This window comes from Macaca fascicularis, chromosome 6 (genome assembly GCF_037993035.2).
Source record: "Macaca fascicularis isolate 582-1 chromosome 6, T2T-MFA8v1.1".
Lineage (NCBI taxonomy): Eukaryota > Metazoa > Chordata > Mammalia > Primates > Cercopithecidae > Macaca > Macaca fascicularis.
The window spans coordinates 60,694,299-60,711,336 of record NC_088380.1 but is presented as its reverse complement, the minus strand read 5'-3'; the positions used below and the strand labels follow the sequence as shown (position 1 = coordinate 60,711,336).

The 17,038-nt window shown below is 36.5% G+C and overlaps 1 protein-coding gene across 5 annotated transcripts in view; it reads left to right on the top strand.

Moving 5' to 3' along the window:
• The window catches only part of DHX29 (DExH-box helicase 29), a 54,723-nt gene that overhangs the window by 19,147 nt on the left and 18,538 nt on the right, over positions 1-17,038 (top strand). For 4 of the 5 annotated variants that reach the window (XR_010587373.1, XM_005556906.4, XM_065546267.2 and 1 more), the window contains 9 exons: positions 2,986-3,151; positions 3,440-3,563; positions 4,979-5,587; positions 7,253-7,396; positions 12,670-12,846; positions 13,544-13,684; positions 14,928-15,072; positions 15,208-15,325; positions 16,568-16,652. Coding sequence is in view for 3 of the 5 variants with exons in the window: in XM_005556906.4 (XP_005556963.3) it covers positions 2,986-3,151; positions 3,440-3,563; positions 4,979-5,587; positions 7,253-7,396; positions 12,670-12,846; positions 13,544-13,684; positions 14,928-15,072; positions 15,208-15,325; positions 16,568-16,652 (1,709 nt within the window). In the remaining 2 variants the exon portion in view is untranslated. Of the gene's footprint in view, positions 1-2,985; positions 3,152-3,439; positions 3,564-4,978; positions 5,588-7,252; positions 7,397-12,669; positions 12,847-13,543; positions 13,685-14,927; positions 15,073-15,207; positions 15,326-16,518; positions 16,653-17,038 lie in introns of all 5 variants that reach the window. The other variant, XR_012413663.1, reaches the window with a different exon arrangement.

Genomic DNA, 17,038 nt, shown 5'->3' with positions numbered 1-17,038 from the left:
ACTATAGTATCAAATAATATTTTAGTATTAATCATAATATTATAATTTGCATTATAGTTTTTAGAAGACCAGACTGGATGGTCTTCTAAAAACTATAGAAGTTTTTAAATTATTTTTTAAAATAATAGTATATAGCAAATAGTACAATATTATATACTATAGTTTAATAGTATACTATTTACTATTTACTATACACTATAGTTTAATATAAAACTATATTATGGTATTAGTATTTAGTTTTAATATAAAGCTAAATTATGGTATTATGATAAATACTATAAATATTATCTGATAAATACTATGCTTGGTCTTCTAAAAACTATAATGCAATGTGATAAATACTATATATTATACTATTTACCATTAGTAAACAATGTAGTATACTGTAAACAATATAGTAATATATTTACTAATATTGTTACTATTAGTAAACAACATAGTATATTGTTTACATTGTATATTGTTTACTAATAGTAAATAGTATAATATATAGTATTTATCACATTGCATTATAGTTTTTAGAAGACCAAGCATAGTATTTATCAGATAATATTTATAGTATTTATCATAATACGATAATTTGCATTATAGCTTTTTGTTGTTGTTTTTTGTTTTTGAGACGGAGTTTTACTCTTGTTGCCCAGGCTGGAGTGCAATGGCATTATCTTGGCTCACTGCAACTTCCACCTCCCGGGTTCAAGTGATCCTCTTGCCTCAGCCTCCTGAGTCGCTGGGATTACAGGCATGCACCATCATGCCCGGCTAATTTTTGCATTTTTAGTAGAGATGGGATTTCGCCATGTTGACCAGGCTAGCCTTGAAGTCCTGACCTCAGGTGATCCTCCCGCCTTGGCCTCCCAAAGTGCTGGGATTACAGGCGTGAGCCACCACGCCTGACCTTTTTCTTGTTTTTTTTTTTTCTTTTTTCCAGTTCAGACTGGAGTGCAGTAGCACAATCTCCGTTCACTGCAACCTCTGCCTCCTGAATTCAAGCAATTCTCCTGCCTCAGGCTCCCCAGTAGATGGGATTACAGGCGCGTGCCACCACGCCTGGCTAATTTTTGTATTTTTAGTAGAGATAGGGTTTTGCCATGTTGGCCAGGTTGGTCTCAAACTCCTGACTTCGGGTGATCTGCCCGCCTCGGCCTCCCAAAGTGCTGGGATTACAGGTGTGAGCCACTGCGTCTGGCCACACATTATAGTTTTTAGAAGACCAGAGTGGATGGACTAACTTCTACAGTCTAAAAACTGTAGAAGTTATTTAGTTAATTGTTTAAAAAAAAAATTCTGAGTTGATTATTGATATAGCAAGTATAGTATTTATCAGATTTCATTACAGTTAGTTTAGACCCACACTGAATTGTCAGTTTTTTAAATTATTCATTCTTTCATTAGTATTTATTGTTTTCGTGGGGCATGTTTTTTGAGACAGACTCTCTGTCACCCAGGCTGGAGAACAGTGGCACGATCTTGACTTACTGCAACCTCCGCCTCCCAGGTTCAAGCGGTTCTCCTGCTTCAGCCTCCCAAGTAGCTGGGATTACAGGTGCATGCCTACATGCTTGGCTAATTTTTGTATTTTTAGTAGAGACGGGGTTTCACCATGTTGGCCAGGCTGGTCTTGAACTCCTGACCTCAGGTGATCCACCCGCCTCGGCCTCCCAGAGTGTTGGGATTACGGGCGTGACCCATCACACCCGGCCTCAGTAGTATTTATTGTGTGTTCAGTAATGAGCAAAATAACCTAGTCTCTGCCTTCTTCAAGTGTACAGTAGAAAAGGTAAGCTTCAAAAATATACAATACATAATTACAAATTATGATGTGTGCTATCAAAGGAAGTAGCTTCTAATAATATAGATAACAAAGGGGTCTAATTTGGATTGGGAAGACCTTGCTGTAATGACATTTACTCTGAGATTTGACAGATATTTAGGTGTTAGCCTGGTGACAAGTTGGTGGAACAATCCTTCCAAGAAGGAGAGGGTACATTAGAAATCTAAGGTAAAAAAGCAGCACTATTCAACAGAATTTTCAATGATGGAAATGTTCTGTATCTGTACTATCCAGTGTTGTAGCTGCTAGCCAAATAGGAGTATGAAGCATTTGAAATGTAACTGAGAAACTGAATAACTAATTTACATTTAACTAACCACATGTGGCTATGTCTACTGTTCTGAGACAGGCATACTTAGAGCATTGAAGAACTGACTGATGGCCATTGTGGTTATAGCATAATAAGCAAGCAAGAGGGAAGAGTGGCAACAGACAGGCAGAGAATAGTAAGGAATTTAGACTTTATCTGTAACAGGAAGCTATTGAGGATAGTGCTGGTGCTGGTGGCAGACAGCTGATAAACCTAGAAATGACATCTGATTTCTATTTTTTTAATGGTTTAACTACAGAGTAGCCTTCCAAACATTGTAATTTGTAGTATCCTTAGTTCATCACATGGATAGTATCATATTTTACAAGAATACATAAGTTCTTCAAGATAATTATTTTTAAAGAATTTTCCCAGGTTCTGTCCATTAAGAGGATTTCCTTATGTCACTTAGAGAAAATCAAGCTTCACCTATTATCTTTTTTTTTGGAGACAGAGTATCGCTCTGTCACCCAGGCTGAAGTGCAGTGGTGCGATTTTGGCTCACTGCAAGCTCTGCCTCCCGAGTTCACGGTCATTCTCCTGCCTCAGCCTCCCGAGTAGCTGGGACTACAGGCACCTGCCACCACGCCCGACTAATTTTTTTGTATTTTTAGTAGAGACGGGGTTTCACTGTGTTAGCCAAGATGGTCTCAATCTCCTCACTTCGTGATCCGCCCGCCTCGGCCTCCCAAAGTGCTGGGATTACAGGCATGAGCCACCGCACCTGGCCTCACCTATTATCTTCTAAAAGTGCTGTTCTCCAAAGCAAGAGAGGACTTTGATCTCTGAAAAGAGAATGCTTAGCCATTTTTAAAGAACCAATCTTTGTTTACCATTTTAGATAAAAAGAAAGAACCTCGTGATGTAAGAAATTTTGACTATACTGCTCGAAGTTGGACTGGAAAATCTCCCAAACAATTTCTGATTGATTGGGTCAGGAAGAATCTTCCCAAGAGTCCAAATCCTTCCTTTGAAAAAGTTGCAGTAGGTAGATACTGGAAATGTAGGTATGTTTTGTTTTTGTTTTTGTTTTTGTTTTTTTGATTAACTCAATGAACTTTAGAAAAATTTAAGGTGGAAATCTTTTTGTTTCCTGTGAGTTAAGCATACATTTAGGAAGCTCTCAATTCTACATGTCAGGTTTATTGTCTGATAGATTATCATTATCTAATACATGCCTTCCATGGAAATATTTAAACAATTAACAAATTTGAGTTTAATGTTAATGGAATTCTGAATTTTTTTATCTGACTTTATCAACTGTATTTTTTAAAAATGTGTTTGCTGCTTTGTAGGGTTAGGGTAATCAAGTCTGAAGATGATGTCCTGGTAGTATGCCCTACAATCTTAACAGAGGATGGCATGCAAGCTCAGCACCTGGGAGCTACTTTAGCCCTTTATCGTTTAGTTAAAGGGCAGGTAAGACTTTTTAGGCCTAACTATATCTGTATGTGGAAGGCAGTATTTAATTATGGCTCAATTTTTCTCTTTAGTGACTGTTTTTCTGATTAATCCTTTCTCATTATTCCTAATTTGGCTTCCTTTCAACCCTAAACACAGTTTGATCTTTGTTTCCTCTTAGACCAGAAGTCTGAAAGAGAGAGTATGATGATCCGACTTTTGGAGATATGCTAATTTAGCTATGCTAAAAACAGTTGATAGTGTGGTTGAATTAAGGAGAATTTTTGTTTTGAGACAGCATCTCGTTATGCTGCCTAGGCTGGAGTTGTGTGGCAGAGTCATAGCTCACTGCAGCCTCAAGTGATCCTCCTGCCTCAGCCTCCTGAATAGCTGGGACTACAGGCACGTGCCACCACGTCCAGCTAATTTTTTAAAAAAGATTTTATAGAGACAGGGTCTCACTATATTGCCCAGGCTGAAAATTTTTTGTTTTCCTTTAATGTTATATTGTCTCTCTTAACTTAAAAAAATTATATAGATATTGCTTCCATTTTTCAATTTTAGGTTATATTAACAATACACTTCCAGTTTCAGGAAGGATTAAAATAAAGTCCTACTGAAGGAAGCTCTTTAAGAGAACATAATGCTCTTTTTTTAAATTTTGGATTGTCAGTATTTCCTTTTTACAGTAAATGTGTTTCTTTCTTCGTAGGAAATTAGAACCTTCGAAAATTTTAGACACTGATTAAGTGGAACCCTGGACAGTAGTTCTTTCCGTGTTTCTGCCAGTAAAAGTTATTAATGTCTTTATTTCCCTTATTTTGCAAAATAAGGCACTATGAACTATTTGCTTGATAAAAATGACTATCAATATCAGAGAGATAATTGTGGATTCTTTATAGCACAGAATTAAGATAACTTAGATTCCATCCAGTATAGTTCATTTAAAATACTTTGACCTGTAACATTATACAACTGCCAGAATCTCAAAAGAACTGCTTTATGGTTCATTAACATTTTATATAGTGCCACTGCAGGAATAAGTAATAGACATTTGTTCAGTAGTTTCACATGTTCCAAGAGTAAGCACCTCACATATCTTAACTAAACCTCAGAATATGCCTCCCTTTTCAGAATATGCCTATAAGGGAGGTACAATTACTAGCCCCATTTTAAAAATGCAGAAGCTGAGACACATAGAGGTTAAGTGAATTGTGCAACGTTAGTCAAGTCAAGAAGCCTGAATATGATGTGCTGTTTTTGAATTTGCATCATACACATACATATATTAAAGTAATAATAATTTGAGTCAAATTATATTTTAAGATGAATATATCCTTTTAAGTGCTAATCTATTGAATTTTAAGTGCTAATCTATTGTATTTCCATATTGAACAGTTAGTGAAAATAACATACTGCTGTTTTTACTTTAGTCAGTTCATCAGTTACTTCCTCCCACTTACCGAGATGTTTGGCTGGAGTGGAGTGATGCAGAAAAGAGAAAGGAAGAATTAAATAAAATGGAAACCAATAAACCACGTGATCTTTTTATTGCCAAACTTCTGAATAAATTGAAACAGCAGCAACAGCAGCAACAACAGCATTCTGAAAATAAGAGAGAAAACTCTGAAGATCCTGAGGAATCTTGGGAAAATTTGGTTTCGGATGAGGATTTTTCTGCAGTGTCCTTGGAATCAGCAAATGTGGAAGATTTGGAACCTGTTAGAAACCTCTTTAGAAAGTTGCAAAGCACACCTAAGTATCAGAAACTTCTAAAGGAAAGACAACAGTTACCTGTATTTAAACATCGGGACTCAATTGTTGAAACTCTTAAAAGGCACCGGGTAGTGGTTGTGGCAGGTGAAACAGGGAGTGGTAAAAGTACTCAGGTACCACATTTTCTATTGGAAGATTTGCTTCTAAATGAGTGGGAAGCAAGTAAATGTAACATTGTCTGTACTCAACCTCGAAGAATCTCAGCAGTGAGTTTAGCCACCAGAGTATGTGATGAATTGGGCTGTGAAAATGGACCTGGAGGAAGGGTAAGCTGTCATTCAGCTCCACCTCAGTGAATGGTGACATTATTCACCTTTGCTTTTGTGATCCAAATGGAATGTGTACCATATATGAGTTTTCACTGTTATTGGTTGATCAGTAGCACATTTCAGGCACTTTTCGTGTTTTCTTTGATAGATGTGATAGTATGCCACTGTCCTGTGAGAAGGATTATCAGTAGTTCTGTCATTAAAATTCTCTTAGAAAAAATATATTAACTATAATAATTGAATATTCAAATATGTTACCCACTAAATTGAACAGCCAAAGAATGTGGACAAACTCAAATTCTACTAAAATATATATCAAGTTTTTGCAAACCTTTTTCTGTGGAATGTATTCCTGAATGATTTTCATTCTTTTCAGTGAGCAGAAGAGAAAAACAGTATAAATTAAAATGCTAGTATTTTCCAACCCCATATTTTTTTAAAAAATGAGAAAAGTACTTAAATGTCTATTGTCATGCATTTTGCCATGCTAGTATATACAAAACTGGCCAGACCTTAACCAGAGTGACTGCAAAGTATACGAATTAATTAAACTAGTTAGAACTAAATATGATGAATTGCAATTTCATATAATTCTGATTATACTTTGAATTGTTCATTCTGGAGATGGCATATTATATTTTTATCTCTAAACTGGGTACCCCTTCATTAAAAGTTTTCTATTTAGCAAAATTGTCTGGGTTTCTGTCATGGAATAGAGGAGGGAAAAAAAGGCACAGTTTCTGCTCTTAGAGAGTGACAGACATATATACAAATAAGACAATGGAATGACTGAAGGAGTAAGAAAGAAAATGTGATGGGGGATGTTACGTTAAAATTCCACTAGGCACTACTGGTATGATACTAGCTGCTTTTTAATGACAGCAAATTTTATGAGATCTTAGTAGAAAAGTAGACCAAATTATAGAAGCTGCTTAAAATTTCATTCCTGAGTACCTCAATATTTTGCTTCATGATTATTTAGGAAGAAATTAATTCAACATTTATTAATGTTTTAATAATCATATTAATGGTATTTAAAGAAGGTGACCAGTTTTTTCCTCAACATCTTGAAAAGCGCAAAAATTTTGGGGCTGGGTATGGTGGCTCGTGCCTATAATCCCAGCACTTTGGGAGGCTGAGGTGGGGGGATCACCTGAGGTCAGGAGTTTGAGGCCAGCCTGGCCAACATGGTGAAACCCCATCTCTACTAAAAATACAAAAATTACCCGGGCGTAGCGGCATGCCCTTGTAATCCCAGCTAAGTGGGAGGCTGAGACAAGAGAATCATTTGAACCCAAGAGATGGAAGTTGCAGTGAGCCAAGATTGCGCCACTACACTCCGGCCTGGGCGACAAGAATGAAACTCCATTTGAAAAAAAAAAAAGTTTTTCTGTTCAAATTTGCCAAAATATAAAATATATTTTATAGCTTTATAGAATTGAAGACCATGGGAAAATGCTTTTAATAATAAATTGCACTGAATAGATTTGCTAATGTATTTATTAATAAACTAATAATTACTAATATATTATTAATAAATTGTACTAGATTACTTACAGCGCTTCATTTAGCAGCAAGATCAGCACCTCTGCTTCACTTTTTATAGCTTGTTTCCCATATTACTCATGAGAATCTAATCAAGGCCCTGTGTTCTCCCTTTAGAATTCTTTGTGTGGGTATCAGATCCGGATGGAATCTCGAGCTTGTGAATCTACTAGGTTACTCTATTGTACAACAGGGGTTTTGCTAAGGAAACTTCAAGAAGATGGTCTTCTAAGTAATGTGTCTCATGTTATTGTAGATGAGGTGAGTGGATTCTATAGTTGTATTCAAAAATTTGAAATATTTTTGTATTAAAAAGATGTTACTCCTAATACTAGATAACATTTTCTTTATACTTACTAAATTATTATATACTTTACATATAATAATTTCTTGTAACAAATGTATCTCCTGTTGGTTTAATAAATACTACGTAATATTTGCTATATGCTTAATGCTGTTCAAACTGTTATGTATAACATATGTGTGTGTAGGACAGTAGGCAGTGAATTCATTTAATTCTTATAGTAACCCAGTGAAGCAGATATCGTTATTTTAAACTGAGGTACAGAGAGGTCATACAGCCTGCTCAAGTGTTCATAGGCAGTAATTTCTGTAGCTGGAGGTTCAACCCCAAGAAATTTAGCTTCAGTGTCTGTATTCTTAACAGTATACTGCCTCTCAACTACTACATTTAGTTGTTAAAGAATCTGCTGTAATTCTTAAAAAAACAAGAAGTCTTTGTCACTATATCACTTTATTGGTAGATATACCTCAACGTGAATCAAATTTGAATGCACACTTACACTGAAGTATGCTACAAGTTTCTCCTTATAATTATTTTAAAGGCCATAGGAGCCTAGTATATATAAACTAATTTGCTTGTGTATAATTTTTCAAGAACAGATAAGATATATACCATTCGTGTTATTCAGAAAATGAAATTAAAAATCTCCCCAATATAAAGTTTTTGTAAATGTCGTTAATTCACTAAGTTTAGAAAGCAATAGTGAAAGTTCATTCATTCATTGATTTTTAATTAATAGACTATATATAGTTGGGTTATTTTCCTCCTTTTTGTTAGAAATTATTAGAAGCATAGAAAGGTAGAAAAATGAAAAGAAAAAGTATGATTTCATGATTCAGAAAAAAAAAGTTAATCTTTAATTTGTATATTTATATGTGTATATTTAATATGTGTATTTATAATTCTTTCACATTAGTCAACAAAATCCTTTTTTTTTTTTTTTTTTGAGACAGAGTCTCGCTCTGTCACCAGACTGGAGTGCAGTGGCGTGTTCTCGGCTCACTGCAACCTCCACCTCCTGGATTCAAGGAATTCTCCTGCCTCAGCCTCTTGAGTAAGCTGGGACTAGGCGTGTGCCACCACGTCCACCTAATTCTTGTATTTTTGGTAGACGGTGTTTCACCATGTTGGCCAGGCTGGTCTCAATTTCCTGACCTCATGATCCGCCCATCTCGGCCTCCCAACGTACTGCGATTACAGGCATGAGCCACCATGCCTGGCCCAAAAACATGATTTTTAAAAGTAGTTTTATACTAGTATATAATTTGGATGGTCCCATAATTTATTTAGCTATTTTCCGCTTGTCAGATAAGTTTGAGTGAAGACATTTTAAAATAACCTAATTAATATTTTGATAATAAATAAATTATAGGAATTTTTATCTAAGGAGTCTTTATTCCTTAACAAGAGAGAACACTGTACTGTTGTTACAGGAGCAACAGGTTTGTATGCTCACTGTGTAGTAACAGACTAATGCACTGAGACAGTAGAGTTTGCAGCAGAGAAAGTGTTTAATGGTTGCAGGGCACCAAGCAAGGAGATGAGGAGACCCTCAATCTATCTCCCAGAGGAGTTATGGGCTTTTAAGGGGATTTTGGAAGGCAAGGGATTGGAAAATTGGCATCGTTGATTGGTAAGGGTAAAGAGGATAAAAATCATCAGGATGTAGAAACTGCATTATTTGGGGAGTCAGCTCTTTGTGAGGTCCTTCATAACAGCTGGCATCAGTGGGGTCCTTCACATCAGCTTTGAGTCAGTAGTTTCACTGGTACATAGGACCTGAAGGAATTTCTCAAATGGAAAACGTACCATTTCATAATGTTCAAGTTATCTATAGAGCAGTTAAGGGGAACGATAATCTAGGGTCTATGTGATTCGAGGACAATAGGCAGTGAACTACTTTCTTCCTTGATTAATTTTATAAAGTTTATAGGGATAGTTTCACTCTTATCACTAAGATATCAAAGAGAAAGAGGCTGAATGGCTGCTTTTTTATCTGGCCCACAGGCTCCTGCGGGAAGGGAGTTGAGGTAAGGTGTCACAATTGTGGCTTTGTATGACCAAGATCTGGATTTAATCAGTATCATCAAAGGTCAACATGAGCCAAAATGCTGATTTTTTTTTTCGTATTACCATTCTTAAAATAAGCTACAATATATTTATAGTGAGAAATTCTTATTGTTAGGTAAGTTGAAATATCTGTAGCAGTTAATAAGTTCTGTTGAACCCCAAGTTATTACCAGAAAATTGCTTGGTAAATATAGATCAGGATGAACTCTAAAAACCAGACCAACTTCAGAAAGTTGTATTCTTTCATGGTTTTGTATTAGCCATTCGTAGACACAGTTAACTGAATTGAGCTCCAATGTGATCCCATCAACCTCTTAGACACTATAGCAAGTAAAAAAAAACCTAGAAGTGAAATTCATCATCATGTTAAGTATTTATTGTAAGAGATGTCAGGACAAAGTCCATGACATTATACAGGAACCTCTTTATGAAGACAGTCAGAATAATGCTCCTTCTGGCCTTACTATTAGGAATTGTGTGATTTTAGTTTGTAGTCAGTGTGTGAATTGAGTAGATTTTCTTGATGGCTGATAGTGTGCTTACAGCCAAATTTTCTGCCCATCTATACCAAGTATACTTAATAGTATGCATTTTTATTTGCTCTATTTTATGTTCTATCCTTATTTTTTCGTTTTAAAAAAAAATCTGGCCAGGTGCAGTGGCTTGCACCTATAATGCCAGCAATTTGGGAGGCTGAGGCAGGAGGATCACTTGAGCCCAGGAGTTTGAGACCAGCCTGGGCAATATAAGGGAGACCTCCTCTCTCCAAAAAAAAAAAATAGCTAGGTTTGGTGGCTTTTGCCTATAGTCCTATCTACTCACTTATAGTCCCATCTGCTTGCAAGGCTGAGGTGGAGGATTGCTTGAGCCTGGGAGGTCAAGTCTGTAGTGAGCTGTGGTAGTGCCACTGTGCTCCAGCCTGGGCAACAGCGAGACCCTGTCTCAAAATAACAAAAGCCTTATTTGTATAAATTCGTATCTATTTGATGAAGTTTTCCAGATCTATGTCTTCCATCAGATTTCTTTCCTGAGCATCAGACTTAAATATCTAGCTACCATGTAGATACCTTCAGTCTCAGGAACTCCAAACTCAGCAGTTCCACTACTCAACATCTCTCTTCCCTGTTCATCTTGTATAACTTGCCCCTTCTCCTCTCTTCTAAATCTCTGAATGATCCCCAGCCACCTGGTCAAACCACCAAAGTAAAAATGTCTTTAAGATTTTTCCTTCTCCCACATCCCCTGAATCCAGTCAGCTAGTCCTTTTATTTTGCCTTTCTCAAGTACATTGACTTTTCTCCGTATTCACTGGTGTTACCCTTAAAGAGGTCACCATTATTTCTTTAATTACTACAAAAGTCTCTAATGAATTAAACTTCCTGCTTTGTTTTGCTGTCCTCCACCACATTTTCCACATTGTAGCCAGGATTATCCTTTTTAAAATAAAACTCAGACCACATGATTCCTCTGCTTTAAAATGCTTTAATCACTGCCTTTCCTGACTCATTAGGATAAAGTTAACCCAGTTTACAAGGCCTTACAGGGCAGTTTATTGAGTATCTTACCAGCTTTATTTATGACCCATCCCCTATCCCATGCCCAAGTCATTGTTTTTGTTTCTCCAGTTTCTGAAAGTTAGTATGATCCTTCTTTCTACCATGAATTCATACACACTGTGTACCTTAACATGAACGCTTTTTTCTCCTTTTTTCATCCCGTTTCTTCCTCCTCTTTTTCTTTTCATACTCATCCCTCAGTCCTCAGCATCAATGGCATTTGTCTTAGTAGCCTTCTTGACCATCGGGATTAGCTATCCTTCATATATAATTCAAACCATCCTATACAGCATCTTCTTACTGCACTGAAAACTCAAAGGAAGAGAACTCTCTTGGTTGCTTTTTAAACTCCAGCATCTGGCACAATGCTGAGTACTTACTGTTAGGCTCTGTTCTAAGGGCTTTGCATTCTCTCATTTGATTGTCACAACTCTATGAAATTTGCATTATTTGTATTCTCCTTTTATAGAAGAAATAGACCCAGAATATTTAAATGACTTTCCCTAAGTCATTTAAATTTCCCTAAGTCACACTGTAAGTGGCCAAGAATTGGACCCTAGCAATTGATTCCAGAGTCTGAACACTTAACCCCTACTGCCTCCCTTCCGAACGAATGATAAAACCTGTTTTGTTATCTTGATATACTTTATCCTTTTGTGCTACCTTAAATCTGTTATAAAATAGAGTAGAACTAAGTCACAGTACAGAAAGTTGGAAGATAGAATCAACAGATACTAAAGTTCTGACAGTATACCTCATCCATGCTCTTCCCTAAAATGCATGTGTTGGAAGAGCATAAAACCCTTTTTTCTGACAGTGATAGAGATTCTCTTGGATTCCTGCTAGTTAATGCCTCTTTTTCTACCTAGTAGATAAACCATCTGTCTTGTAATGGTGACAGTATAGTTTTATATTAGTGGCAGAGATTTAGCAGTCACTCTTGCTTCTAAGTGAAATTTGGGATATACCCTACATCTTTTCTTTTTTCTTTGAGACAGAGTCTCACTCTGTCGCCCAGGCTGGAGTGCAGTGGTATGAGCTTGACTCACTGCAACCTCTGCCTCCTGGGTTCAAGATTCTCCTGCCTCAGCCTCCCAGGTAGCTGGGATTACAGGTGCACACCACCGTACCTGGCTAATACTTGTATTTTTAGTAGAGACAGGGTTTCACCATGTTGGCCAGGGTGGTCTCAAACTCCCGACCTCAGGTGATCCGCCCGTGTCGGCCTCCCAGAGTGCTCAAGTATGAGCTACTGGCAATAAGGTACTCCTTTTTCACGCATCCCTCAAACTTAGAGTTGTACCCGGCCTTATCAGCTACATCTGATCTGATTTGCGAACCATCTCCTAGGGTAGAGTCATGCTGTCATGGCTAATCTAGTTCATTATATGATTTTCAGTGACTTCAATTTTAGAGAATGACTTTATTTTCAGTTCTGAAGATCTGCCTTATTTAAAACATACAGCTTCTCCCTCCCTGCACATGTACTGACTGTACTTAGATATTGAATAACTTTTAGTAAATCTGGGTGTCTGATTGTTCAAGCTTCTTACTAGAATTTGTACAATATATGATGAATTTTTTTATTCCCTTTTTAAAACTAGGTTCATGAAAGAAGTGTCCAGTCAGACTTCCTACTAATTATCTTGAAGGAAATTTTACAGAAACGTTCTGATCTACACTTGATTCTAATGAGTGCCACTGTGGACAGCGAAAAATTTTCTACGTATTTCACACACTGCCCTATTCTCAGAATTTCAGGAAGAAGTTATCCTGTTGAGGTAAGTTTTCTTTATAATGTGTGTATAAGCAGAAACTGCATTACCAACAGGTTCTTTCCCTAGGAGATGGGTGCTTGTAGTCTGAGGCCAGAACTATTCCTAGGTTCAGTGAGTCGACAGAGGAGCGGGACACAGCCTTAAGAATCAGATGGCTGTTACTGCCTTGCCTGAGGCTGGATAGGAGAGAAAGGAGGGTGTTGACTCAAGACAGCCCTAAGGGCTAAAGAACATAAAACTATTTTCACATGAAAATCATTATATTCAGATTAAGAGTTGCCGCCCTTCCCTGGTCATCTAATGGTCAGGGAGAAAAAAAAAAAAGAGTGGCTACCTGGCAATAAGGAACTCCTTTTTCACCCACCCCTCAAATTTAGGGTTGTCTTTGAAGCTTCCTTTTTACATATTCTATTCTTGATTCTTACCTTTTCAGTTCAGCTAATATAATCTACTCTTAACTGTTTCACATTATATGTATATATATAAATATATCTCATAATGTAATTTGTCTTGAGGCTTTAGAGACAATCCCTCTTTGTCAACCAAGTCTTCATTCCCAAATAATACTAAACATTTTTTTCATAATATTCTAAATTAGCGTTTGGTGACATTCAAAAGGTGGTGTCCCCTTGTTCTCTTTAAAATGATATTTACTGAAATGAATTTGAATTCACCCATTTATATGCCTTATTCTATGCAGGTTTTTCATCTTGAAGATATAATAGAAGAAACAGGTTTTGTACTGGAGAAAGACTCAGAATATTGTCAGAAGTTTCTGGAAGAGGAAGAAGAAGTAACCATTAATGTTACAAGCAAAGCAGGGGGAATAAAAAAATATCAGGTAAAAAGAAAATATTTTGAAAGATATCAGATAATGATATCCAGGGCCTAACCTGCCACAAGAGTTTCAAAATCATATGGTTAACACAGTGAATTTGAGTATAATTTGATAGATGAGGAATAGATCTGAGAATGAACGAATTTTAAAGGTCGTTTCTTTAATCTTTATTTCATAGACTGTAATCTTTGATTTGTGATACTTTGATTGTCCTCTTAAACTATTCTGGGCCATCTAGGTACACATACAAAATCAAGGACCATACAAGTTAGAAGCAACTTCTTACAACAATTTTGTAACAGTGATCAGTTATTGAGGAGTACATAGTAGTGATTTTTCTCTACTTCATCTCAACACCATAGGTGATCAGGATAGGGCAGGTCTCAAATCTAGATCCTTGCCATTGGTTTTCTTAGCCTCTGTCCTGGCAGGAGCAGGGCAGAGGCAAGATGGTGATAGGTAGATAGTGACAGATAGATAGATAGATAGATAGATAGATAGATAGATAGATAGATACATACATACATACATACATACATACATACATACGTACATACTGAAGCTGTGTAGGGCATAGTTCTTTCTGGGAAGTTCAAATATCAAAAAAACAATGTTATCCTGCATTTTAGCCAGTGGTACTAGATCCAGCATTTTTGTCATATCCATGATATTTCATGCATGTTTCCAATTTGATGAAAACACAGAGTTAAAGTTATCTTTATATTTTTATTAAGCAGATAGACCAAGAAAGCAAAAAGTAAAATCTTCCCCTAAAACACCAGAGGTAAAAATTACTAACTAAAGAAAGACTTTAGAAAAGTATAATTATTTCAAAAGAGATGACTGGAATTCAGGAGCCAAAGTACAATGTAGAAGGAATGAGCCAGGTACAAACTACTTATTAAAGTTATGACCTCTCTTGGCCTGGCTGCTTTTTAGTTGCCACAGAATGATGCATACATGATTACAATATGCTTTTCTACAATTATTTTAGTATGTATATGCCAAGATAAAAAGGTTTTGCTATACCTAAGGGCTGGATGACATTAAATTATAGGAGAGAGATGATACTTTCTGATATTCTTGCCACTACTAAGTATATTCTTTCTGTATCTTAACAAAATAGTAATGGTGACAATGAGAAAAATATAGATTTGATGAATGCAAATACCGCCTTTTTTCCTTCTTTGTCTTACAAAAATACTTAATATTTTTATTCAGCTCCCTCTGGTTGGATTTCTTTTAGGAATACATCCCAGTTCAGACTGGAGCAAATGCTGATTTAAATCCATTTTACCAGAAGTACAGCAGCCGCACTCAGCATGCTATTCTATACATGAATCCTCATAAAATCAACCTGGATCTCATTTTGGAACTTCTTGCCTACTTAGGTATATTTCTATTTCTAATGGGTCTCCATTTTATTTGATAAAACATTTCTACTACCTTGAGATGTTTTGTTAATATTTTATATGCTGTTCCTTTTATCTTCTTATTTTGAATATTGTATCTTTTTAAAATTTCAGATAAAAGTCCCCAGTTCAGAAATATTGAAGGAGCAGTATTGATCTTTTTACCAGGTCTTGCTCATATTCAGCAGTTGTATGATCTTCTATCAAATGATAGAAGATTTTATTCTGAACGGTAACTACACATCTTCATTATATTCCTGGTTGTTTTAAATAGGAAAATATTTGGTACATTAAAACCCTTGATCAGAGTTTTCAAAGTTTTTTCACCAAAGGTTAAAATTGCCCATGGGGAAGTAAGATTTTTTTGTTTAAACATTTCCATTTTAACATGTTATCTACTAAAAATTTTTAGGTACTATGTTCTGCATTTGTTCCATTTTATTTTATTTTTGAGACAGATTCTATCTCTGTTGCCTAGGCTGTAGTGTAGTGGCGTGATTGCACCTTCAGCCTCAAACTCCTGGGCTCAAGCAGTCCTACCACCTCAGCCTCCTGAGCAGCTGGGACCACAGGCGTGCACTACTACGCCCAGCTAATTTAAAATTTTTTTTTCATAGAGACAGGGTCTCCCTCTGTTGCCCAGGCTGGCCTCAAACTCCTGGGCTCAAACGAACTTCTCACCTTGGCCTACCAAAGTGCTGGGATTACAGGTGTGAGCCACTGCCTGTAGCCTTCATCTTCTTTTTTTTTTTTTTTTTTTTTAAGGCAGAGTCTTGCTCTGTTGGCCAGGCTGGAGTGCAGTGGCACAATCTCAGCTTACTGTAACCTCTACCTCCGGGTTCAAGTGATTCTCCTGCCTCAGCCTCCCCAAGTAGCTGGGACTACAGGTGCATGCTACCACGCCCAGCTAATTTTTATATTTTTAATAGAGATGGGGTTTCACCATGTTGACCAGGCTGGTCTCAAACTCCTGACCTTAGATGATCCACCCATCTCAGCCTCCCAAAGTGCTGGGATTACAGGCATGAGCCACCGCACTCGGCCAGGCTTCATCTTCTTAATAAGATTAAGCAGAGGGAATCCTGTGGTTTAAAAGTAAGATGGTGACTCCTGCCAACCTGCTAAATCGTGCAAAACTCCAACCAAACTGCAGTTTATCAGCCATATATATTTAATCAGCTGTTTACTATATGTTTCAATAGAGTTTATTACTACTGTAATAAACCATATAAGCCACTTCAACATTAGAAAGAACATTAAAAAAATTTAATCCTGTTTGCATAGTTTGTTTATATTCTCTGTGATGCGTGTATATGAGGTTTCATTGTACAATTCTGTAAACACTTGTGTATGTTTAAATTTTTTCATAGTAAAAAATCTTAAAGTTGCTTGCTATATGCAAATAAATTTTGTTGTTCTTTGCAGTGTCTTCTAAAGAGAAACCCTTGCTAAGAACTATGATTTTAACTTTCAGATATAAAGTGATAGCTCTGCATTCTATTCTTTCAACCCAAGATCAAGCTGCAGCATTCACACTTCCTCCTCCAGGAGTCAGGAAGGTAAAATTTAGTACAGCAAATTTATATGTGATACACCTGAGAGTATTTTATGAATGCAGTATAACTTTTTATCATCAAAGACAGTTGTTAACATTAAGTGCTTGATGTGCACTGCCAACTCCAGGTGTTCTGCGCCTTACCATCATCAGAAGTGAACCCAATGTTACAATTCAAGCATTTGTATGTTTACATTATGTGCTATTTAAGGGAGAAGACTTCATTGAGAGAGTGCTAGTTGAAAAATATGGTATGGATGTTGCCTGTTGAGGGAAAAAAGTCACAACTTTTTCCCGAGAAGGCATCACAAAGGAGATTGGATATTAGGCATCACAAAGGAGACTGAATATTTAAATCCTGGGAGTATTCTTGTTGTTCTCTAGGCAGAT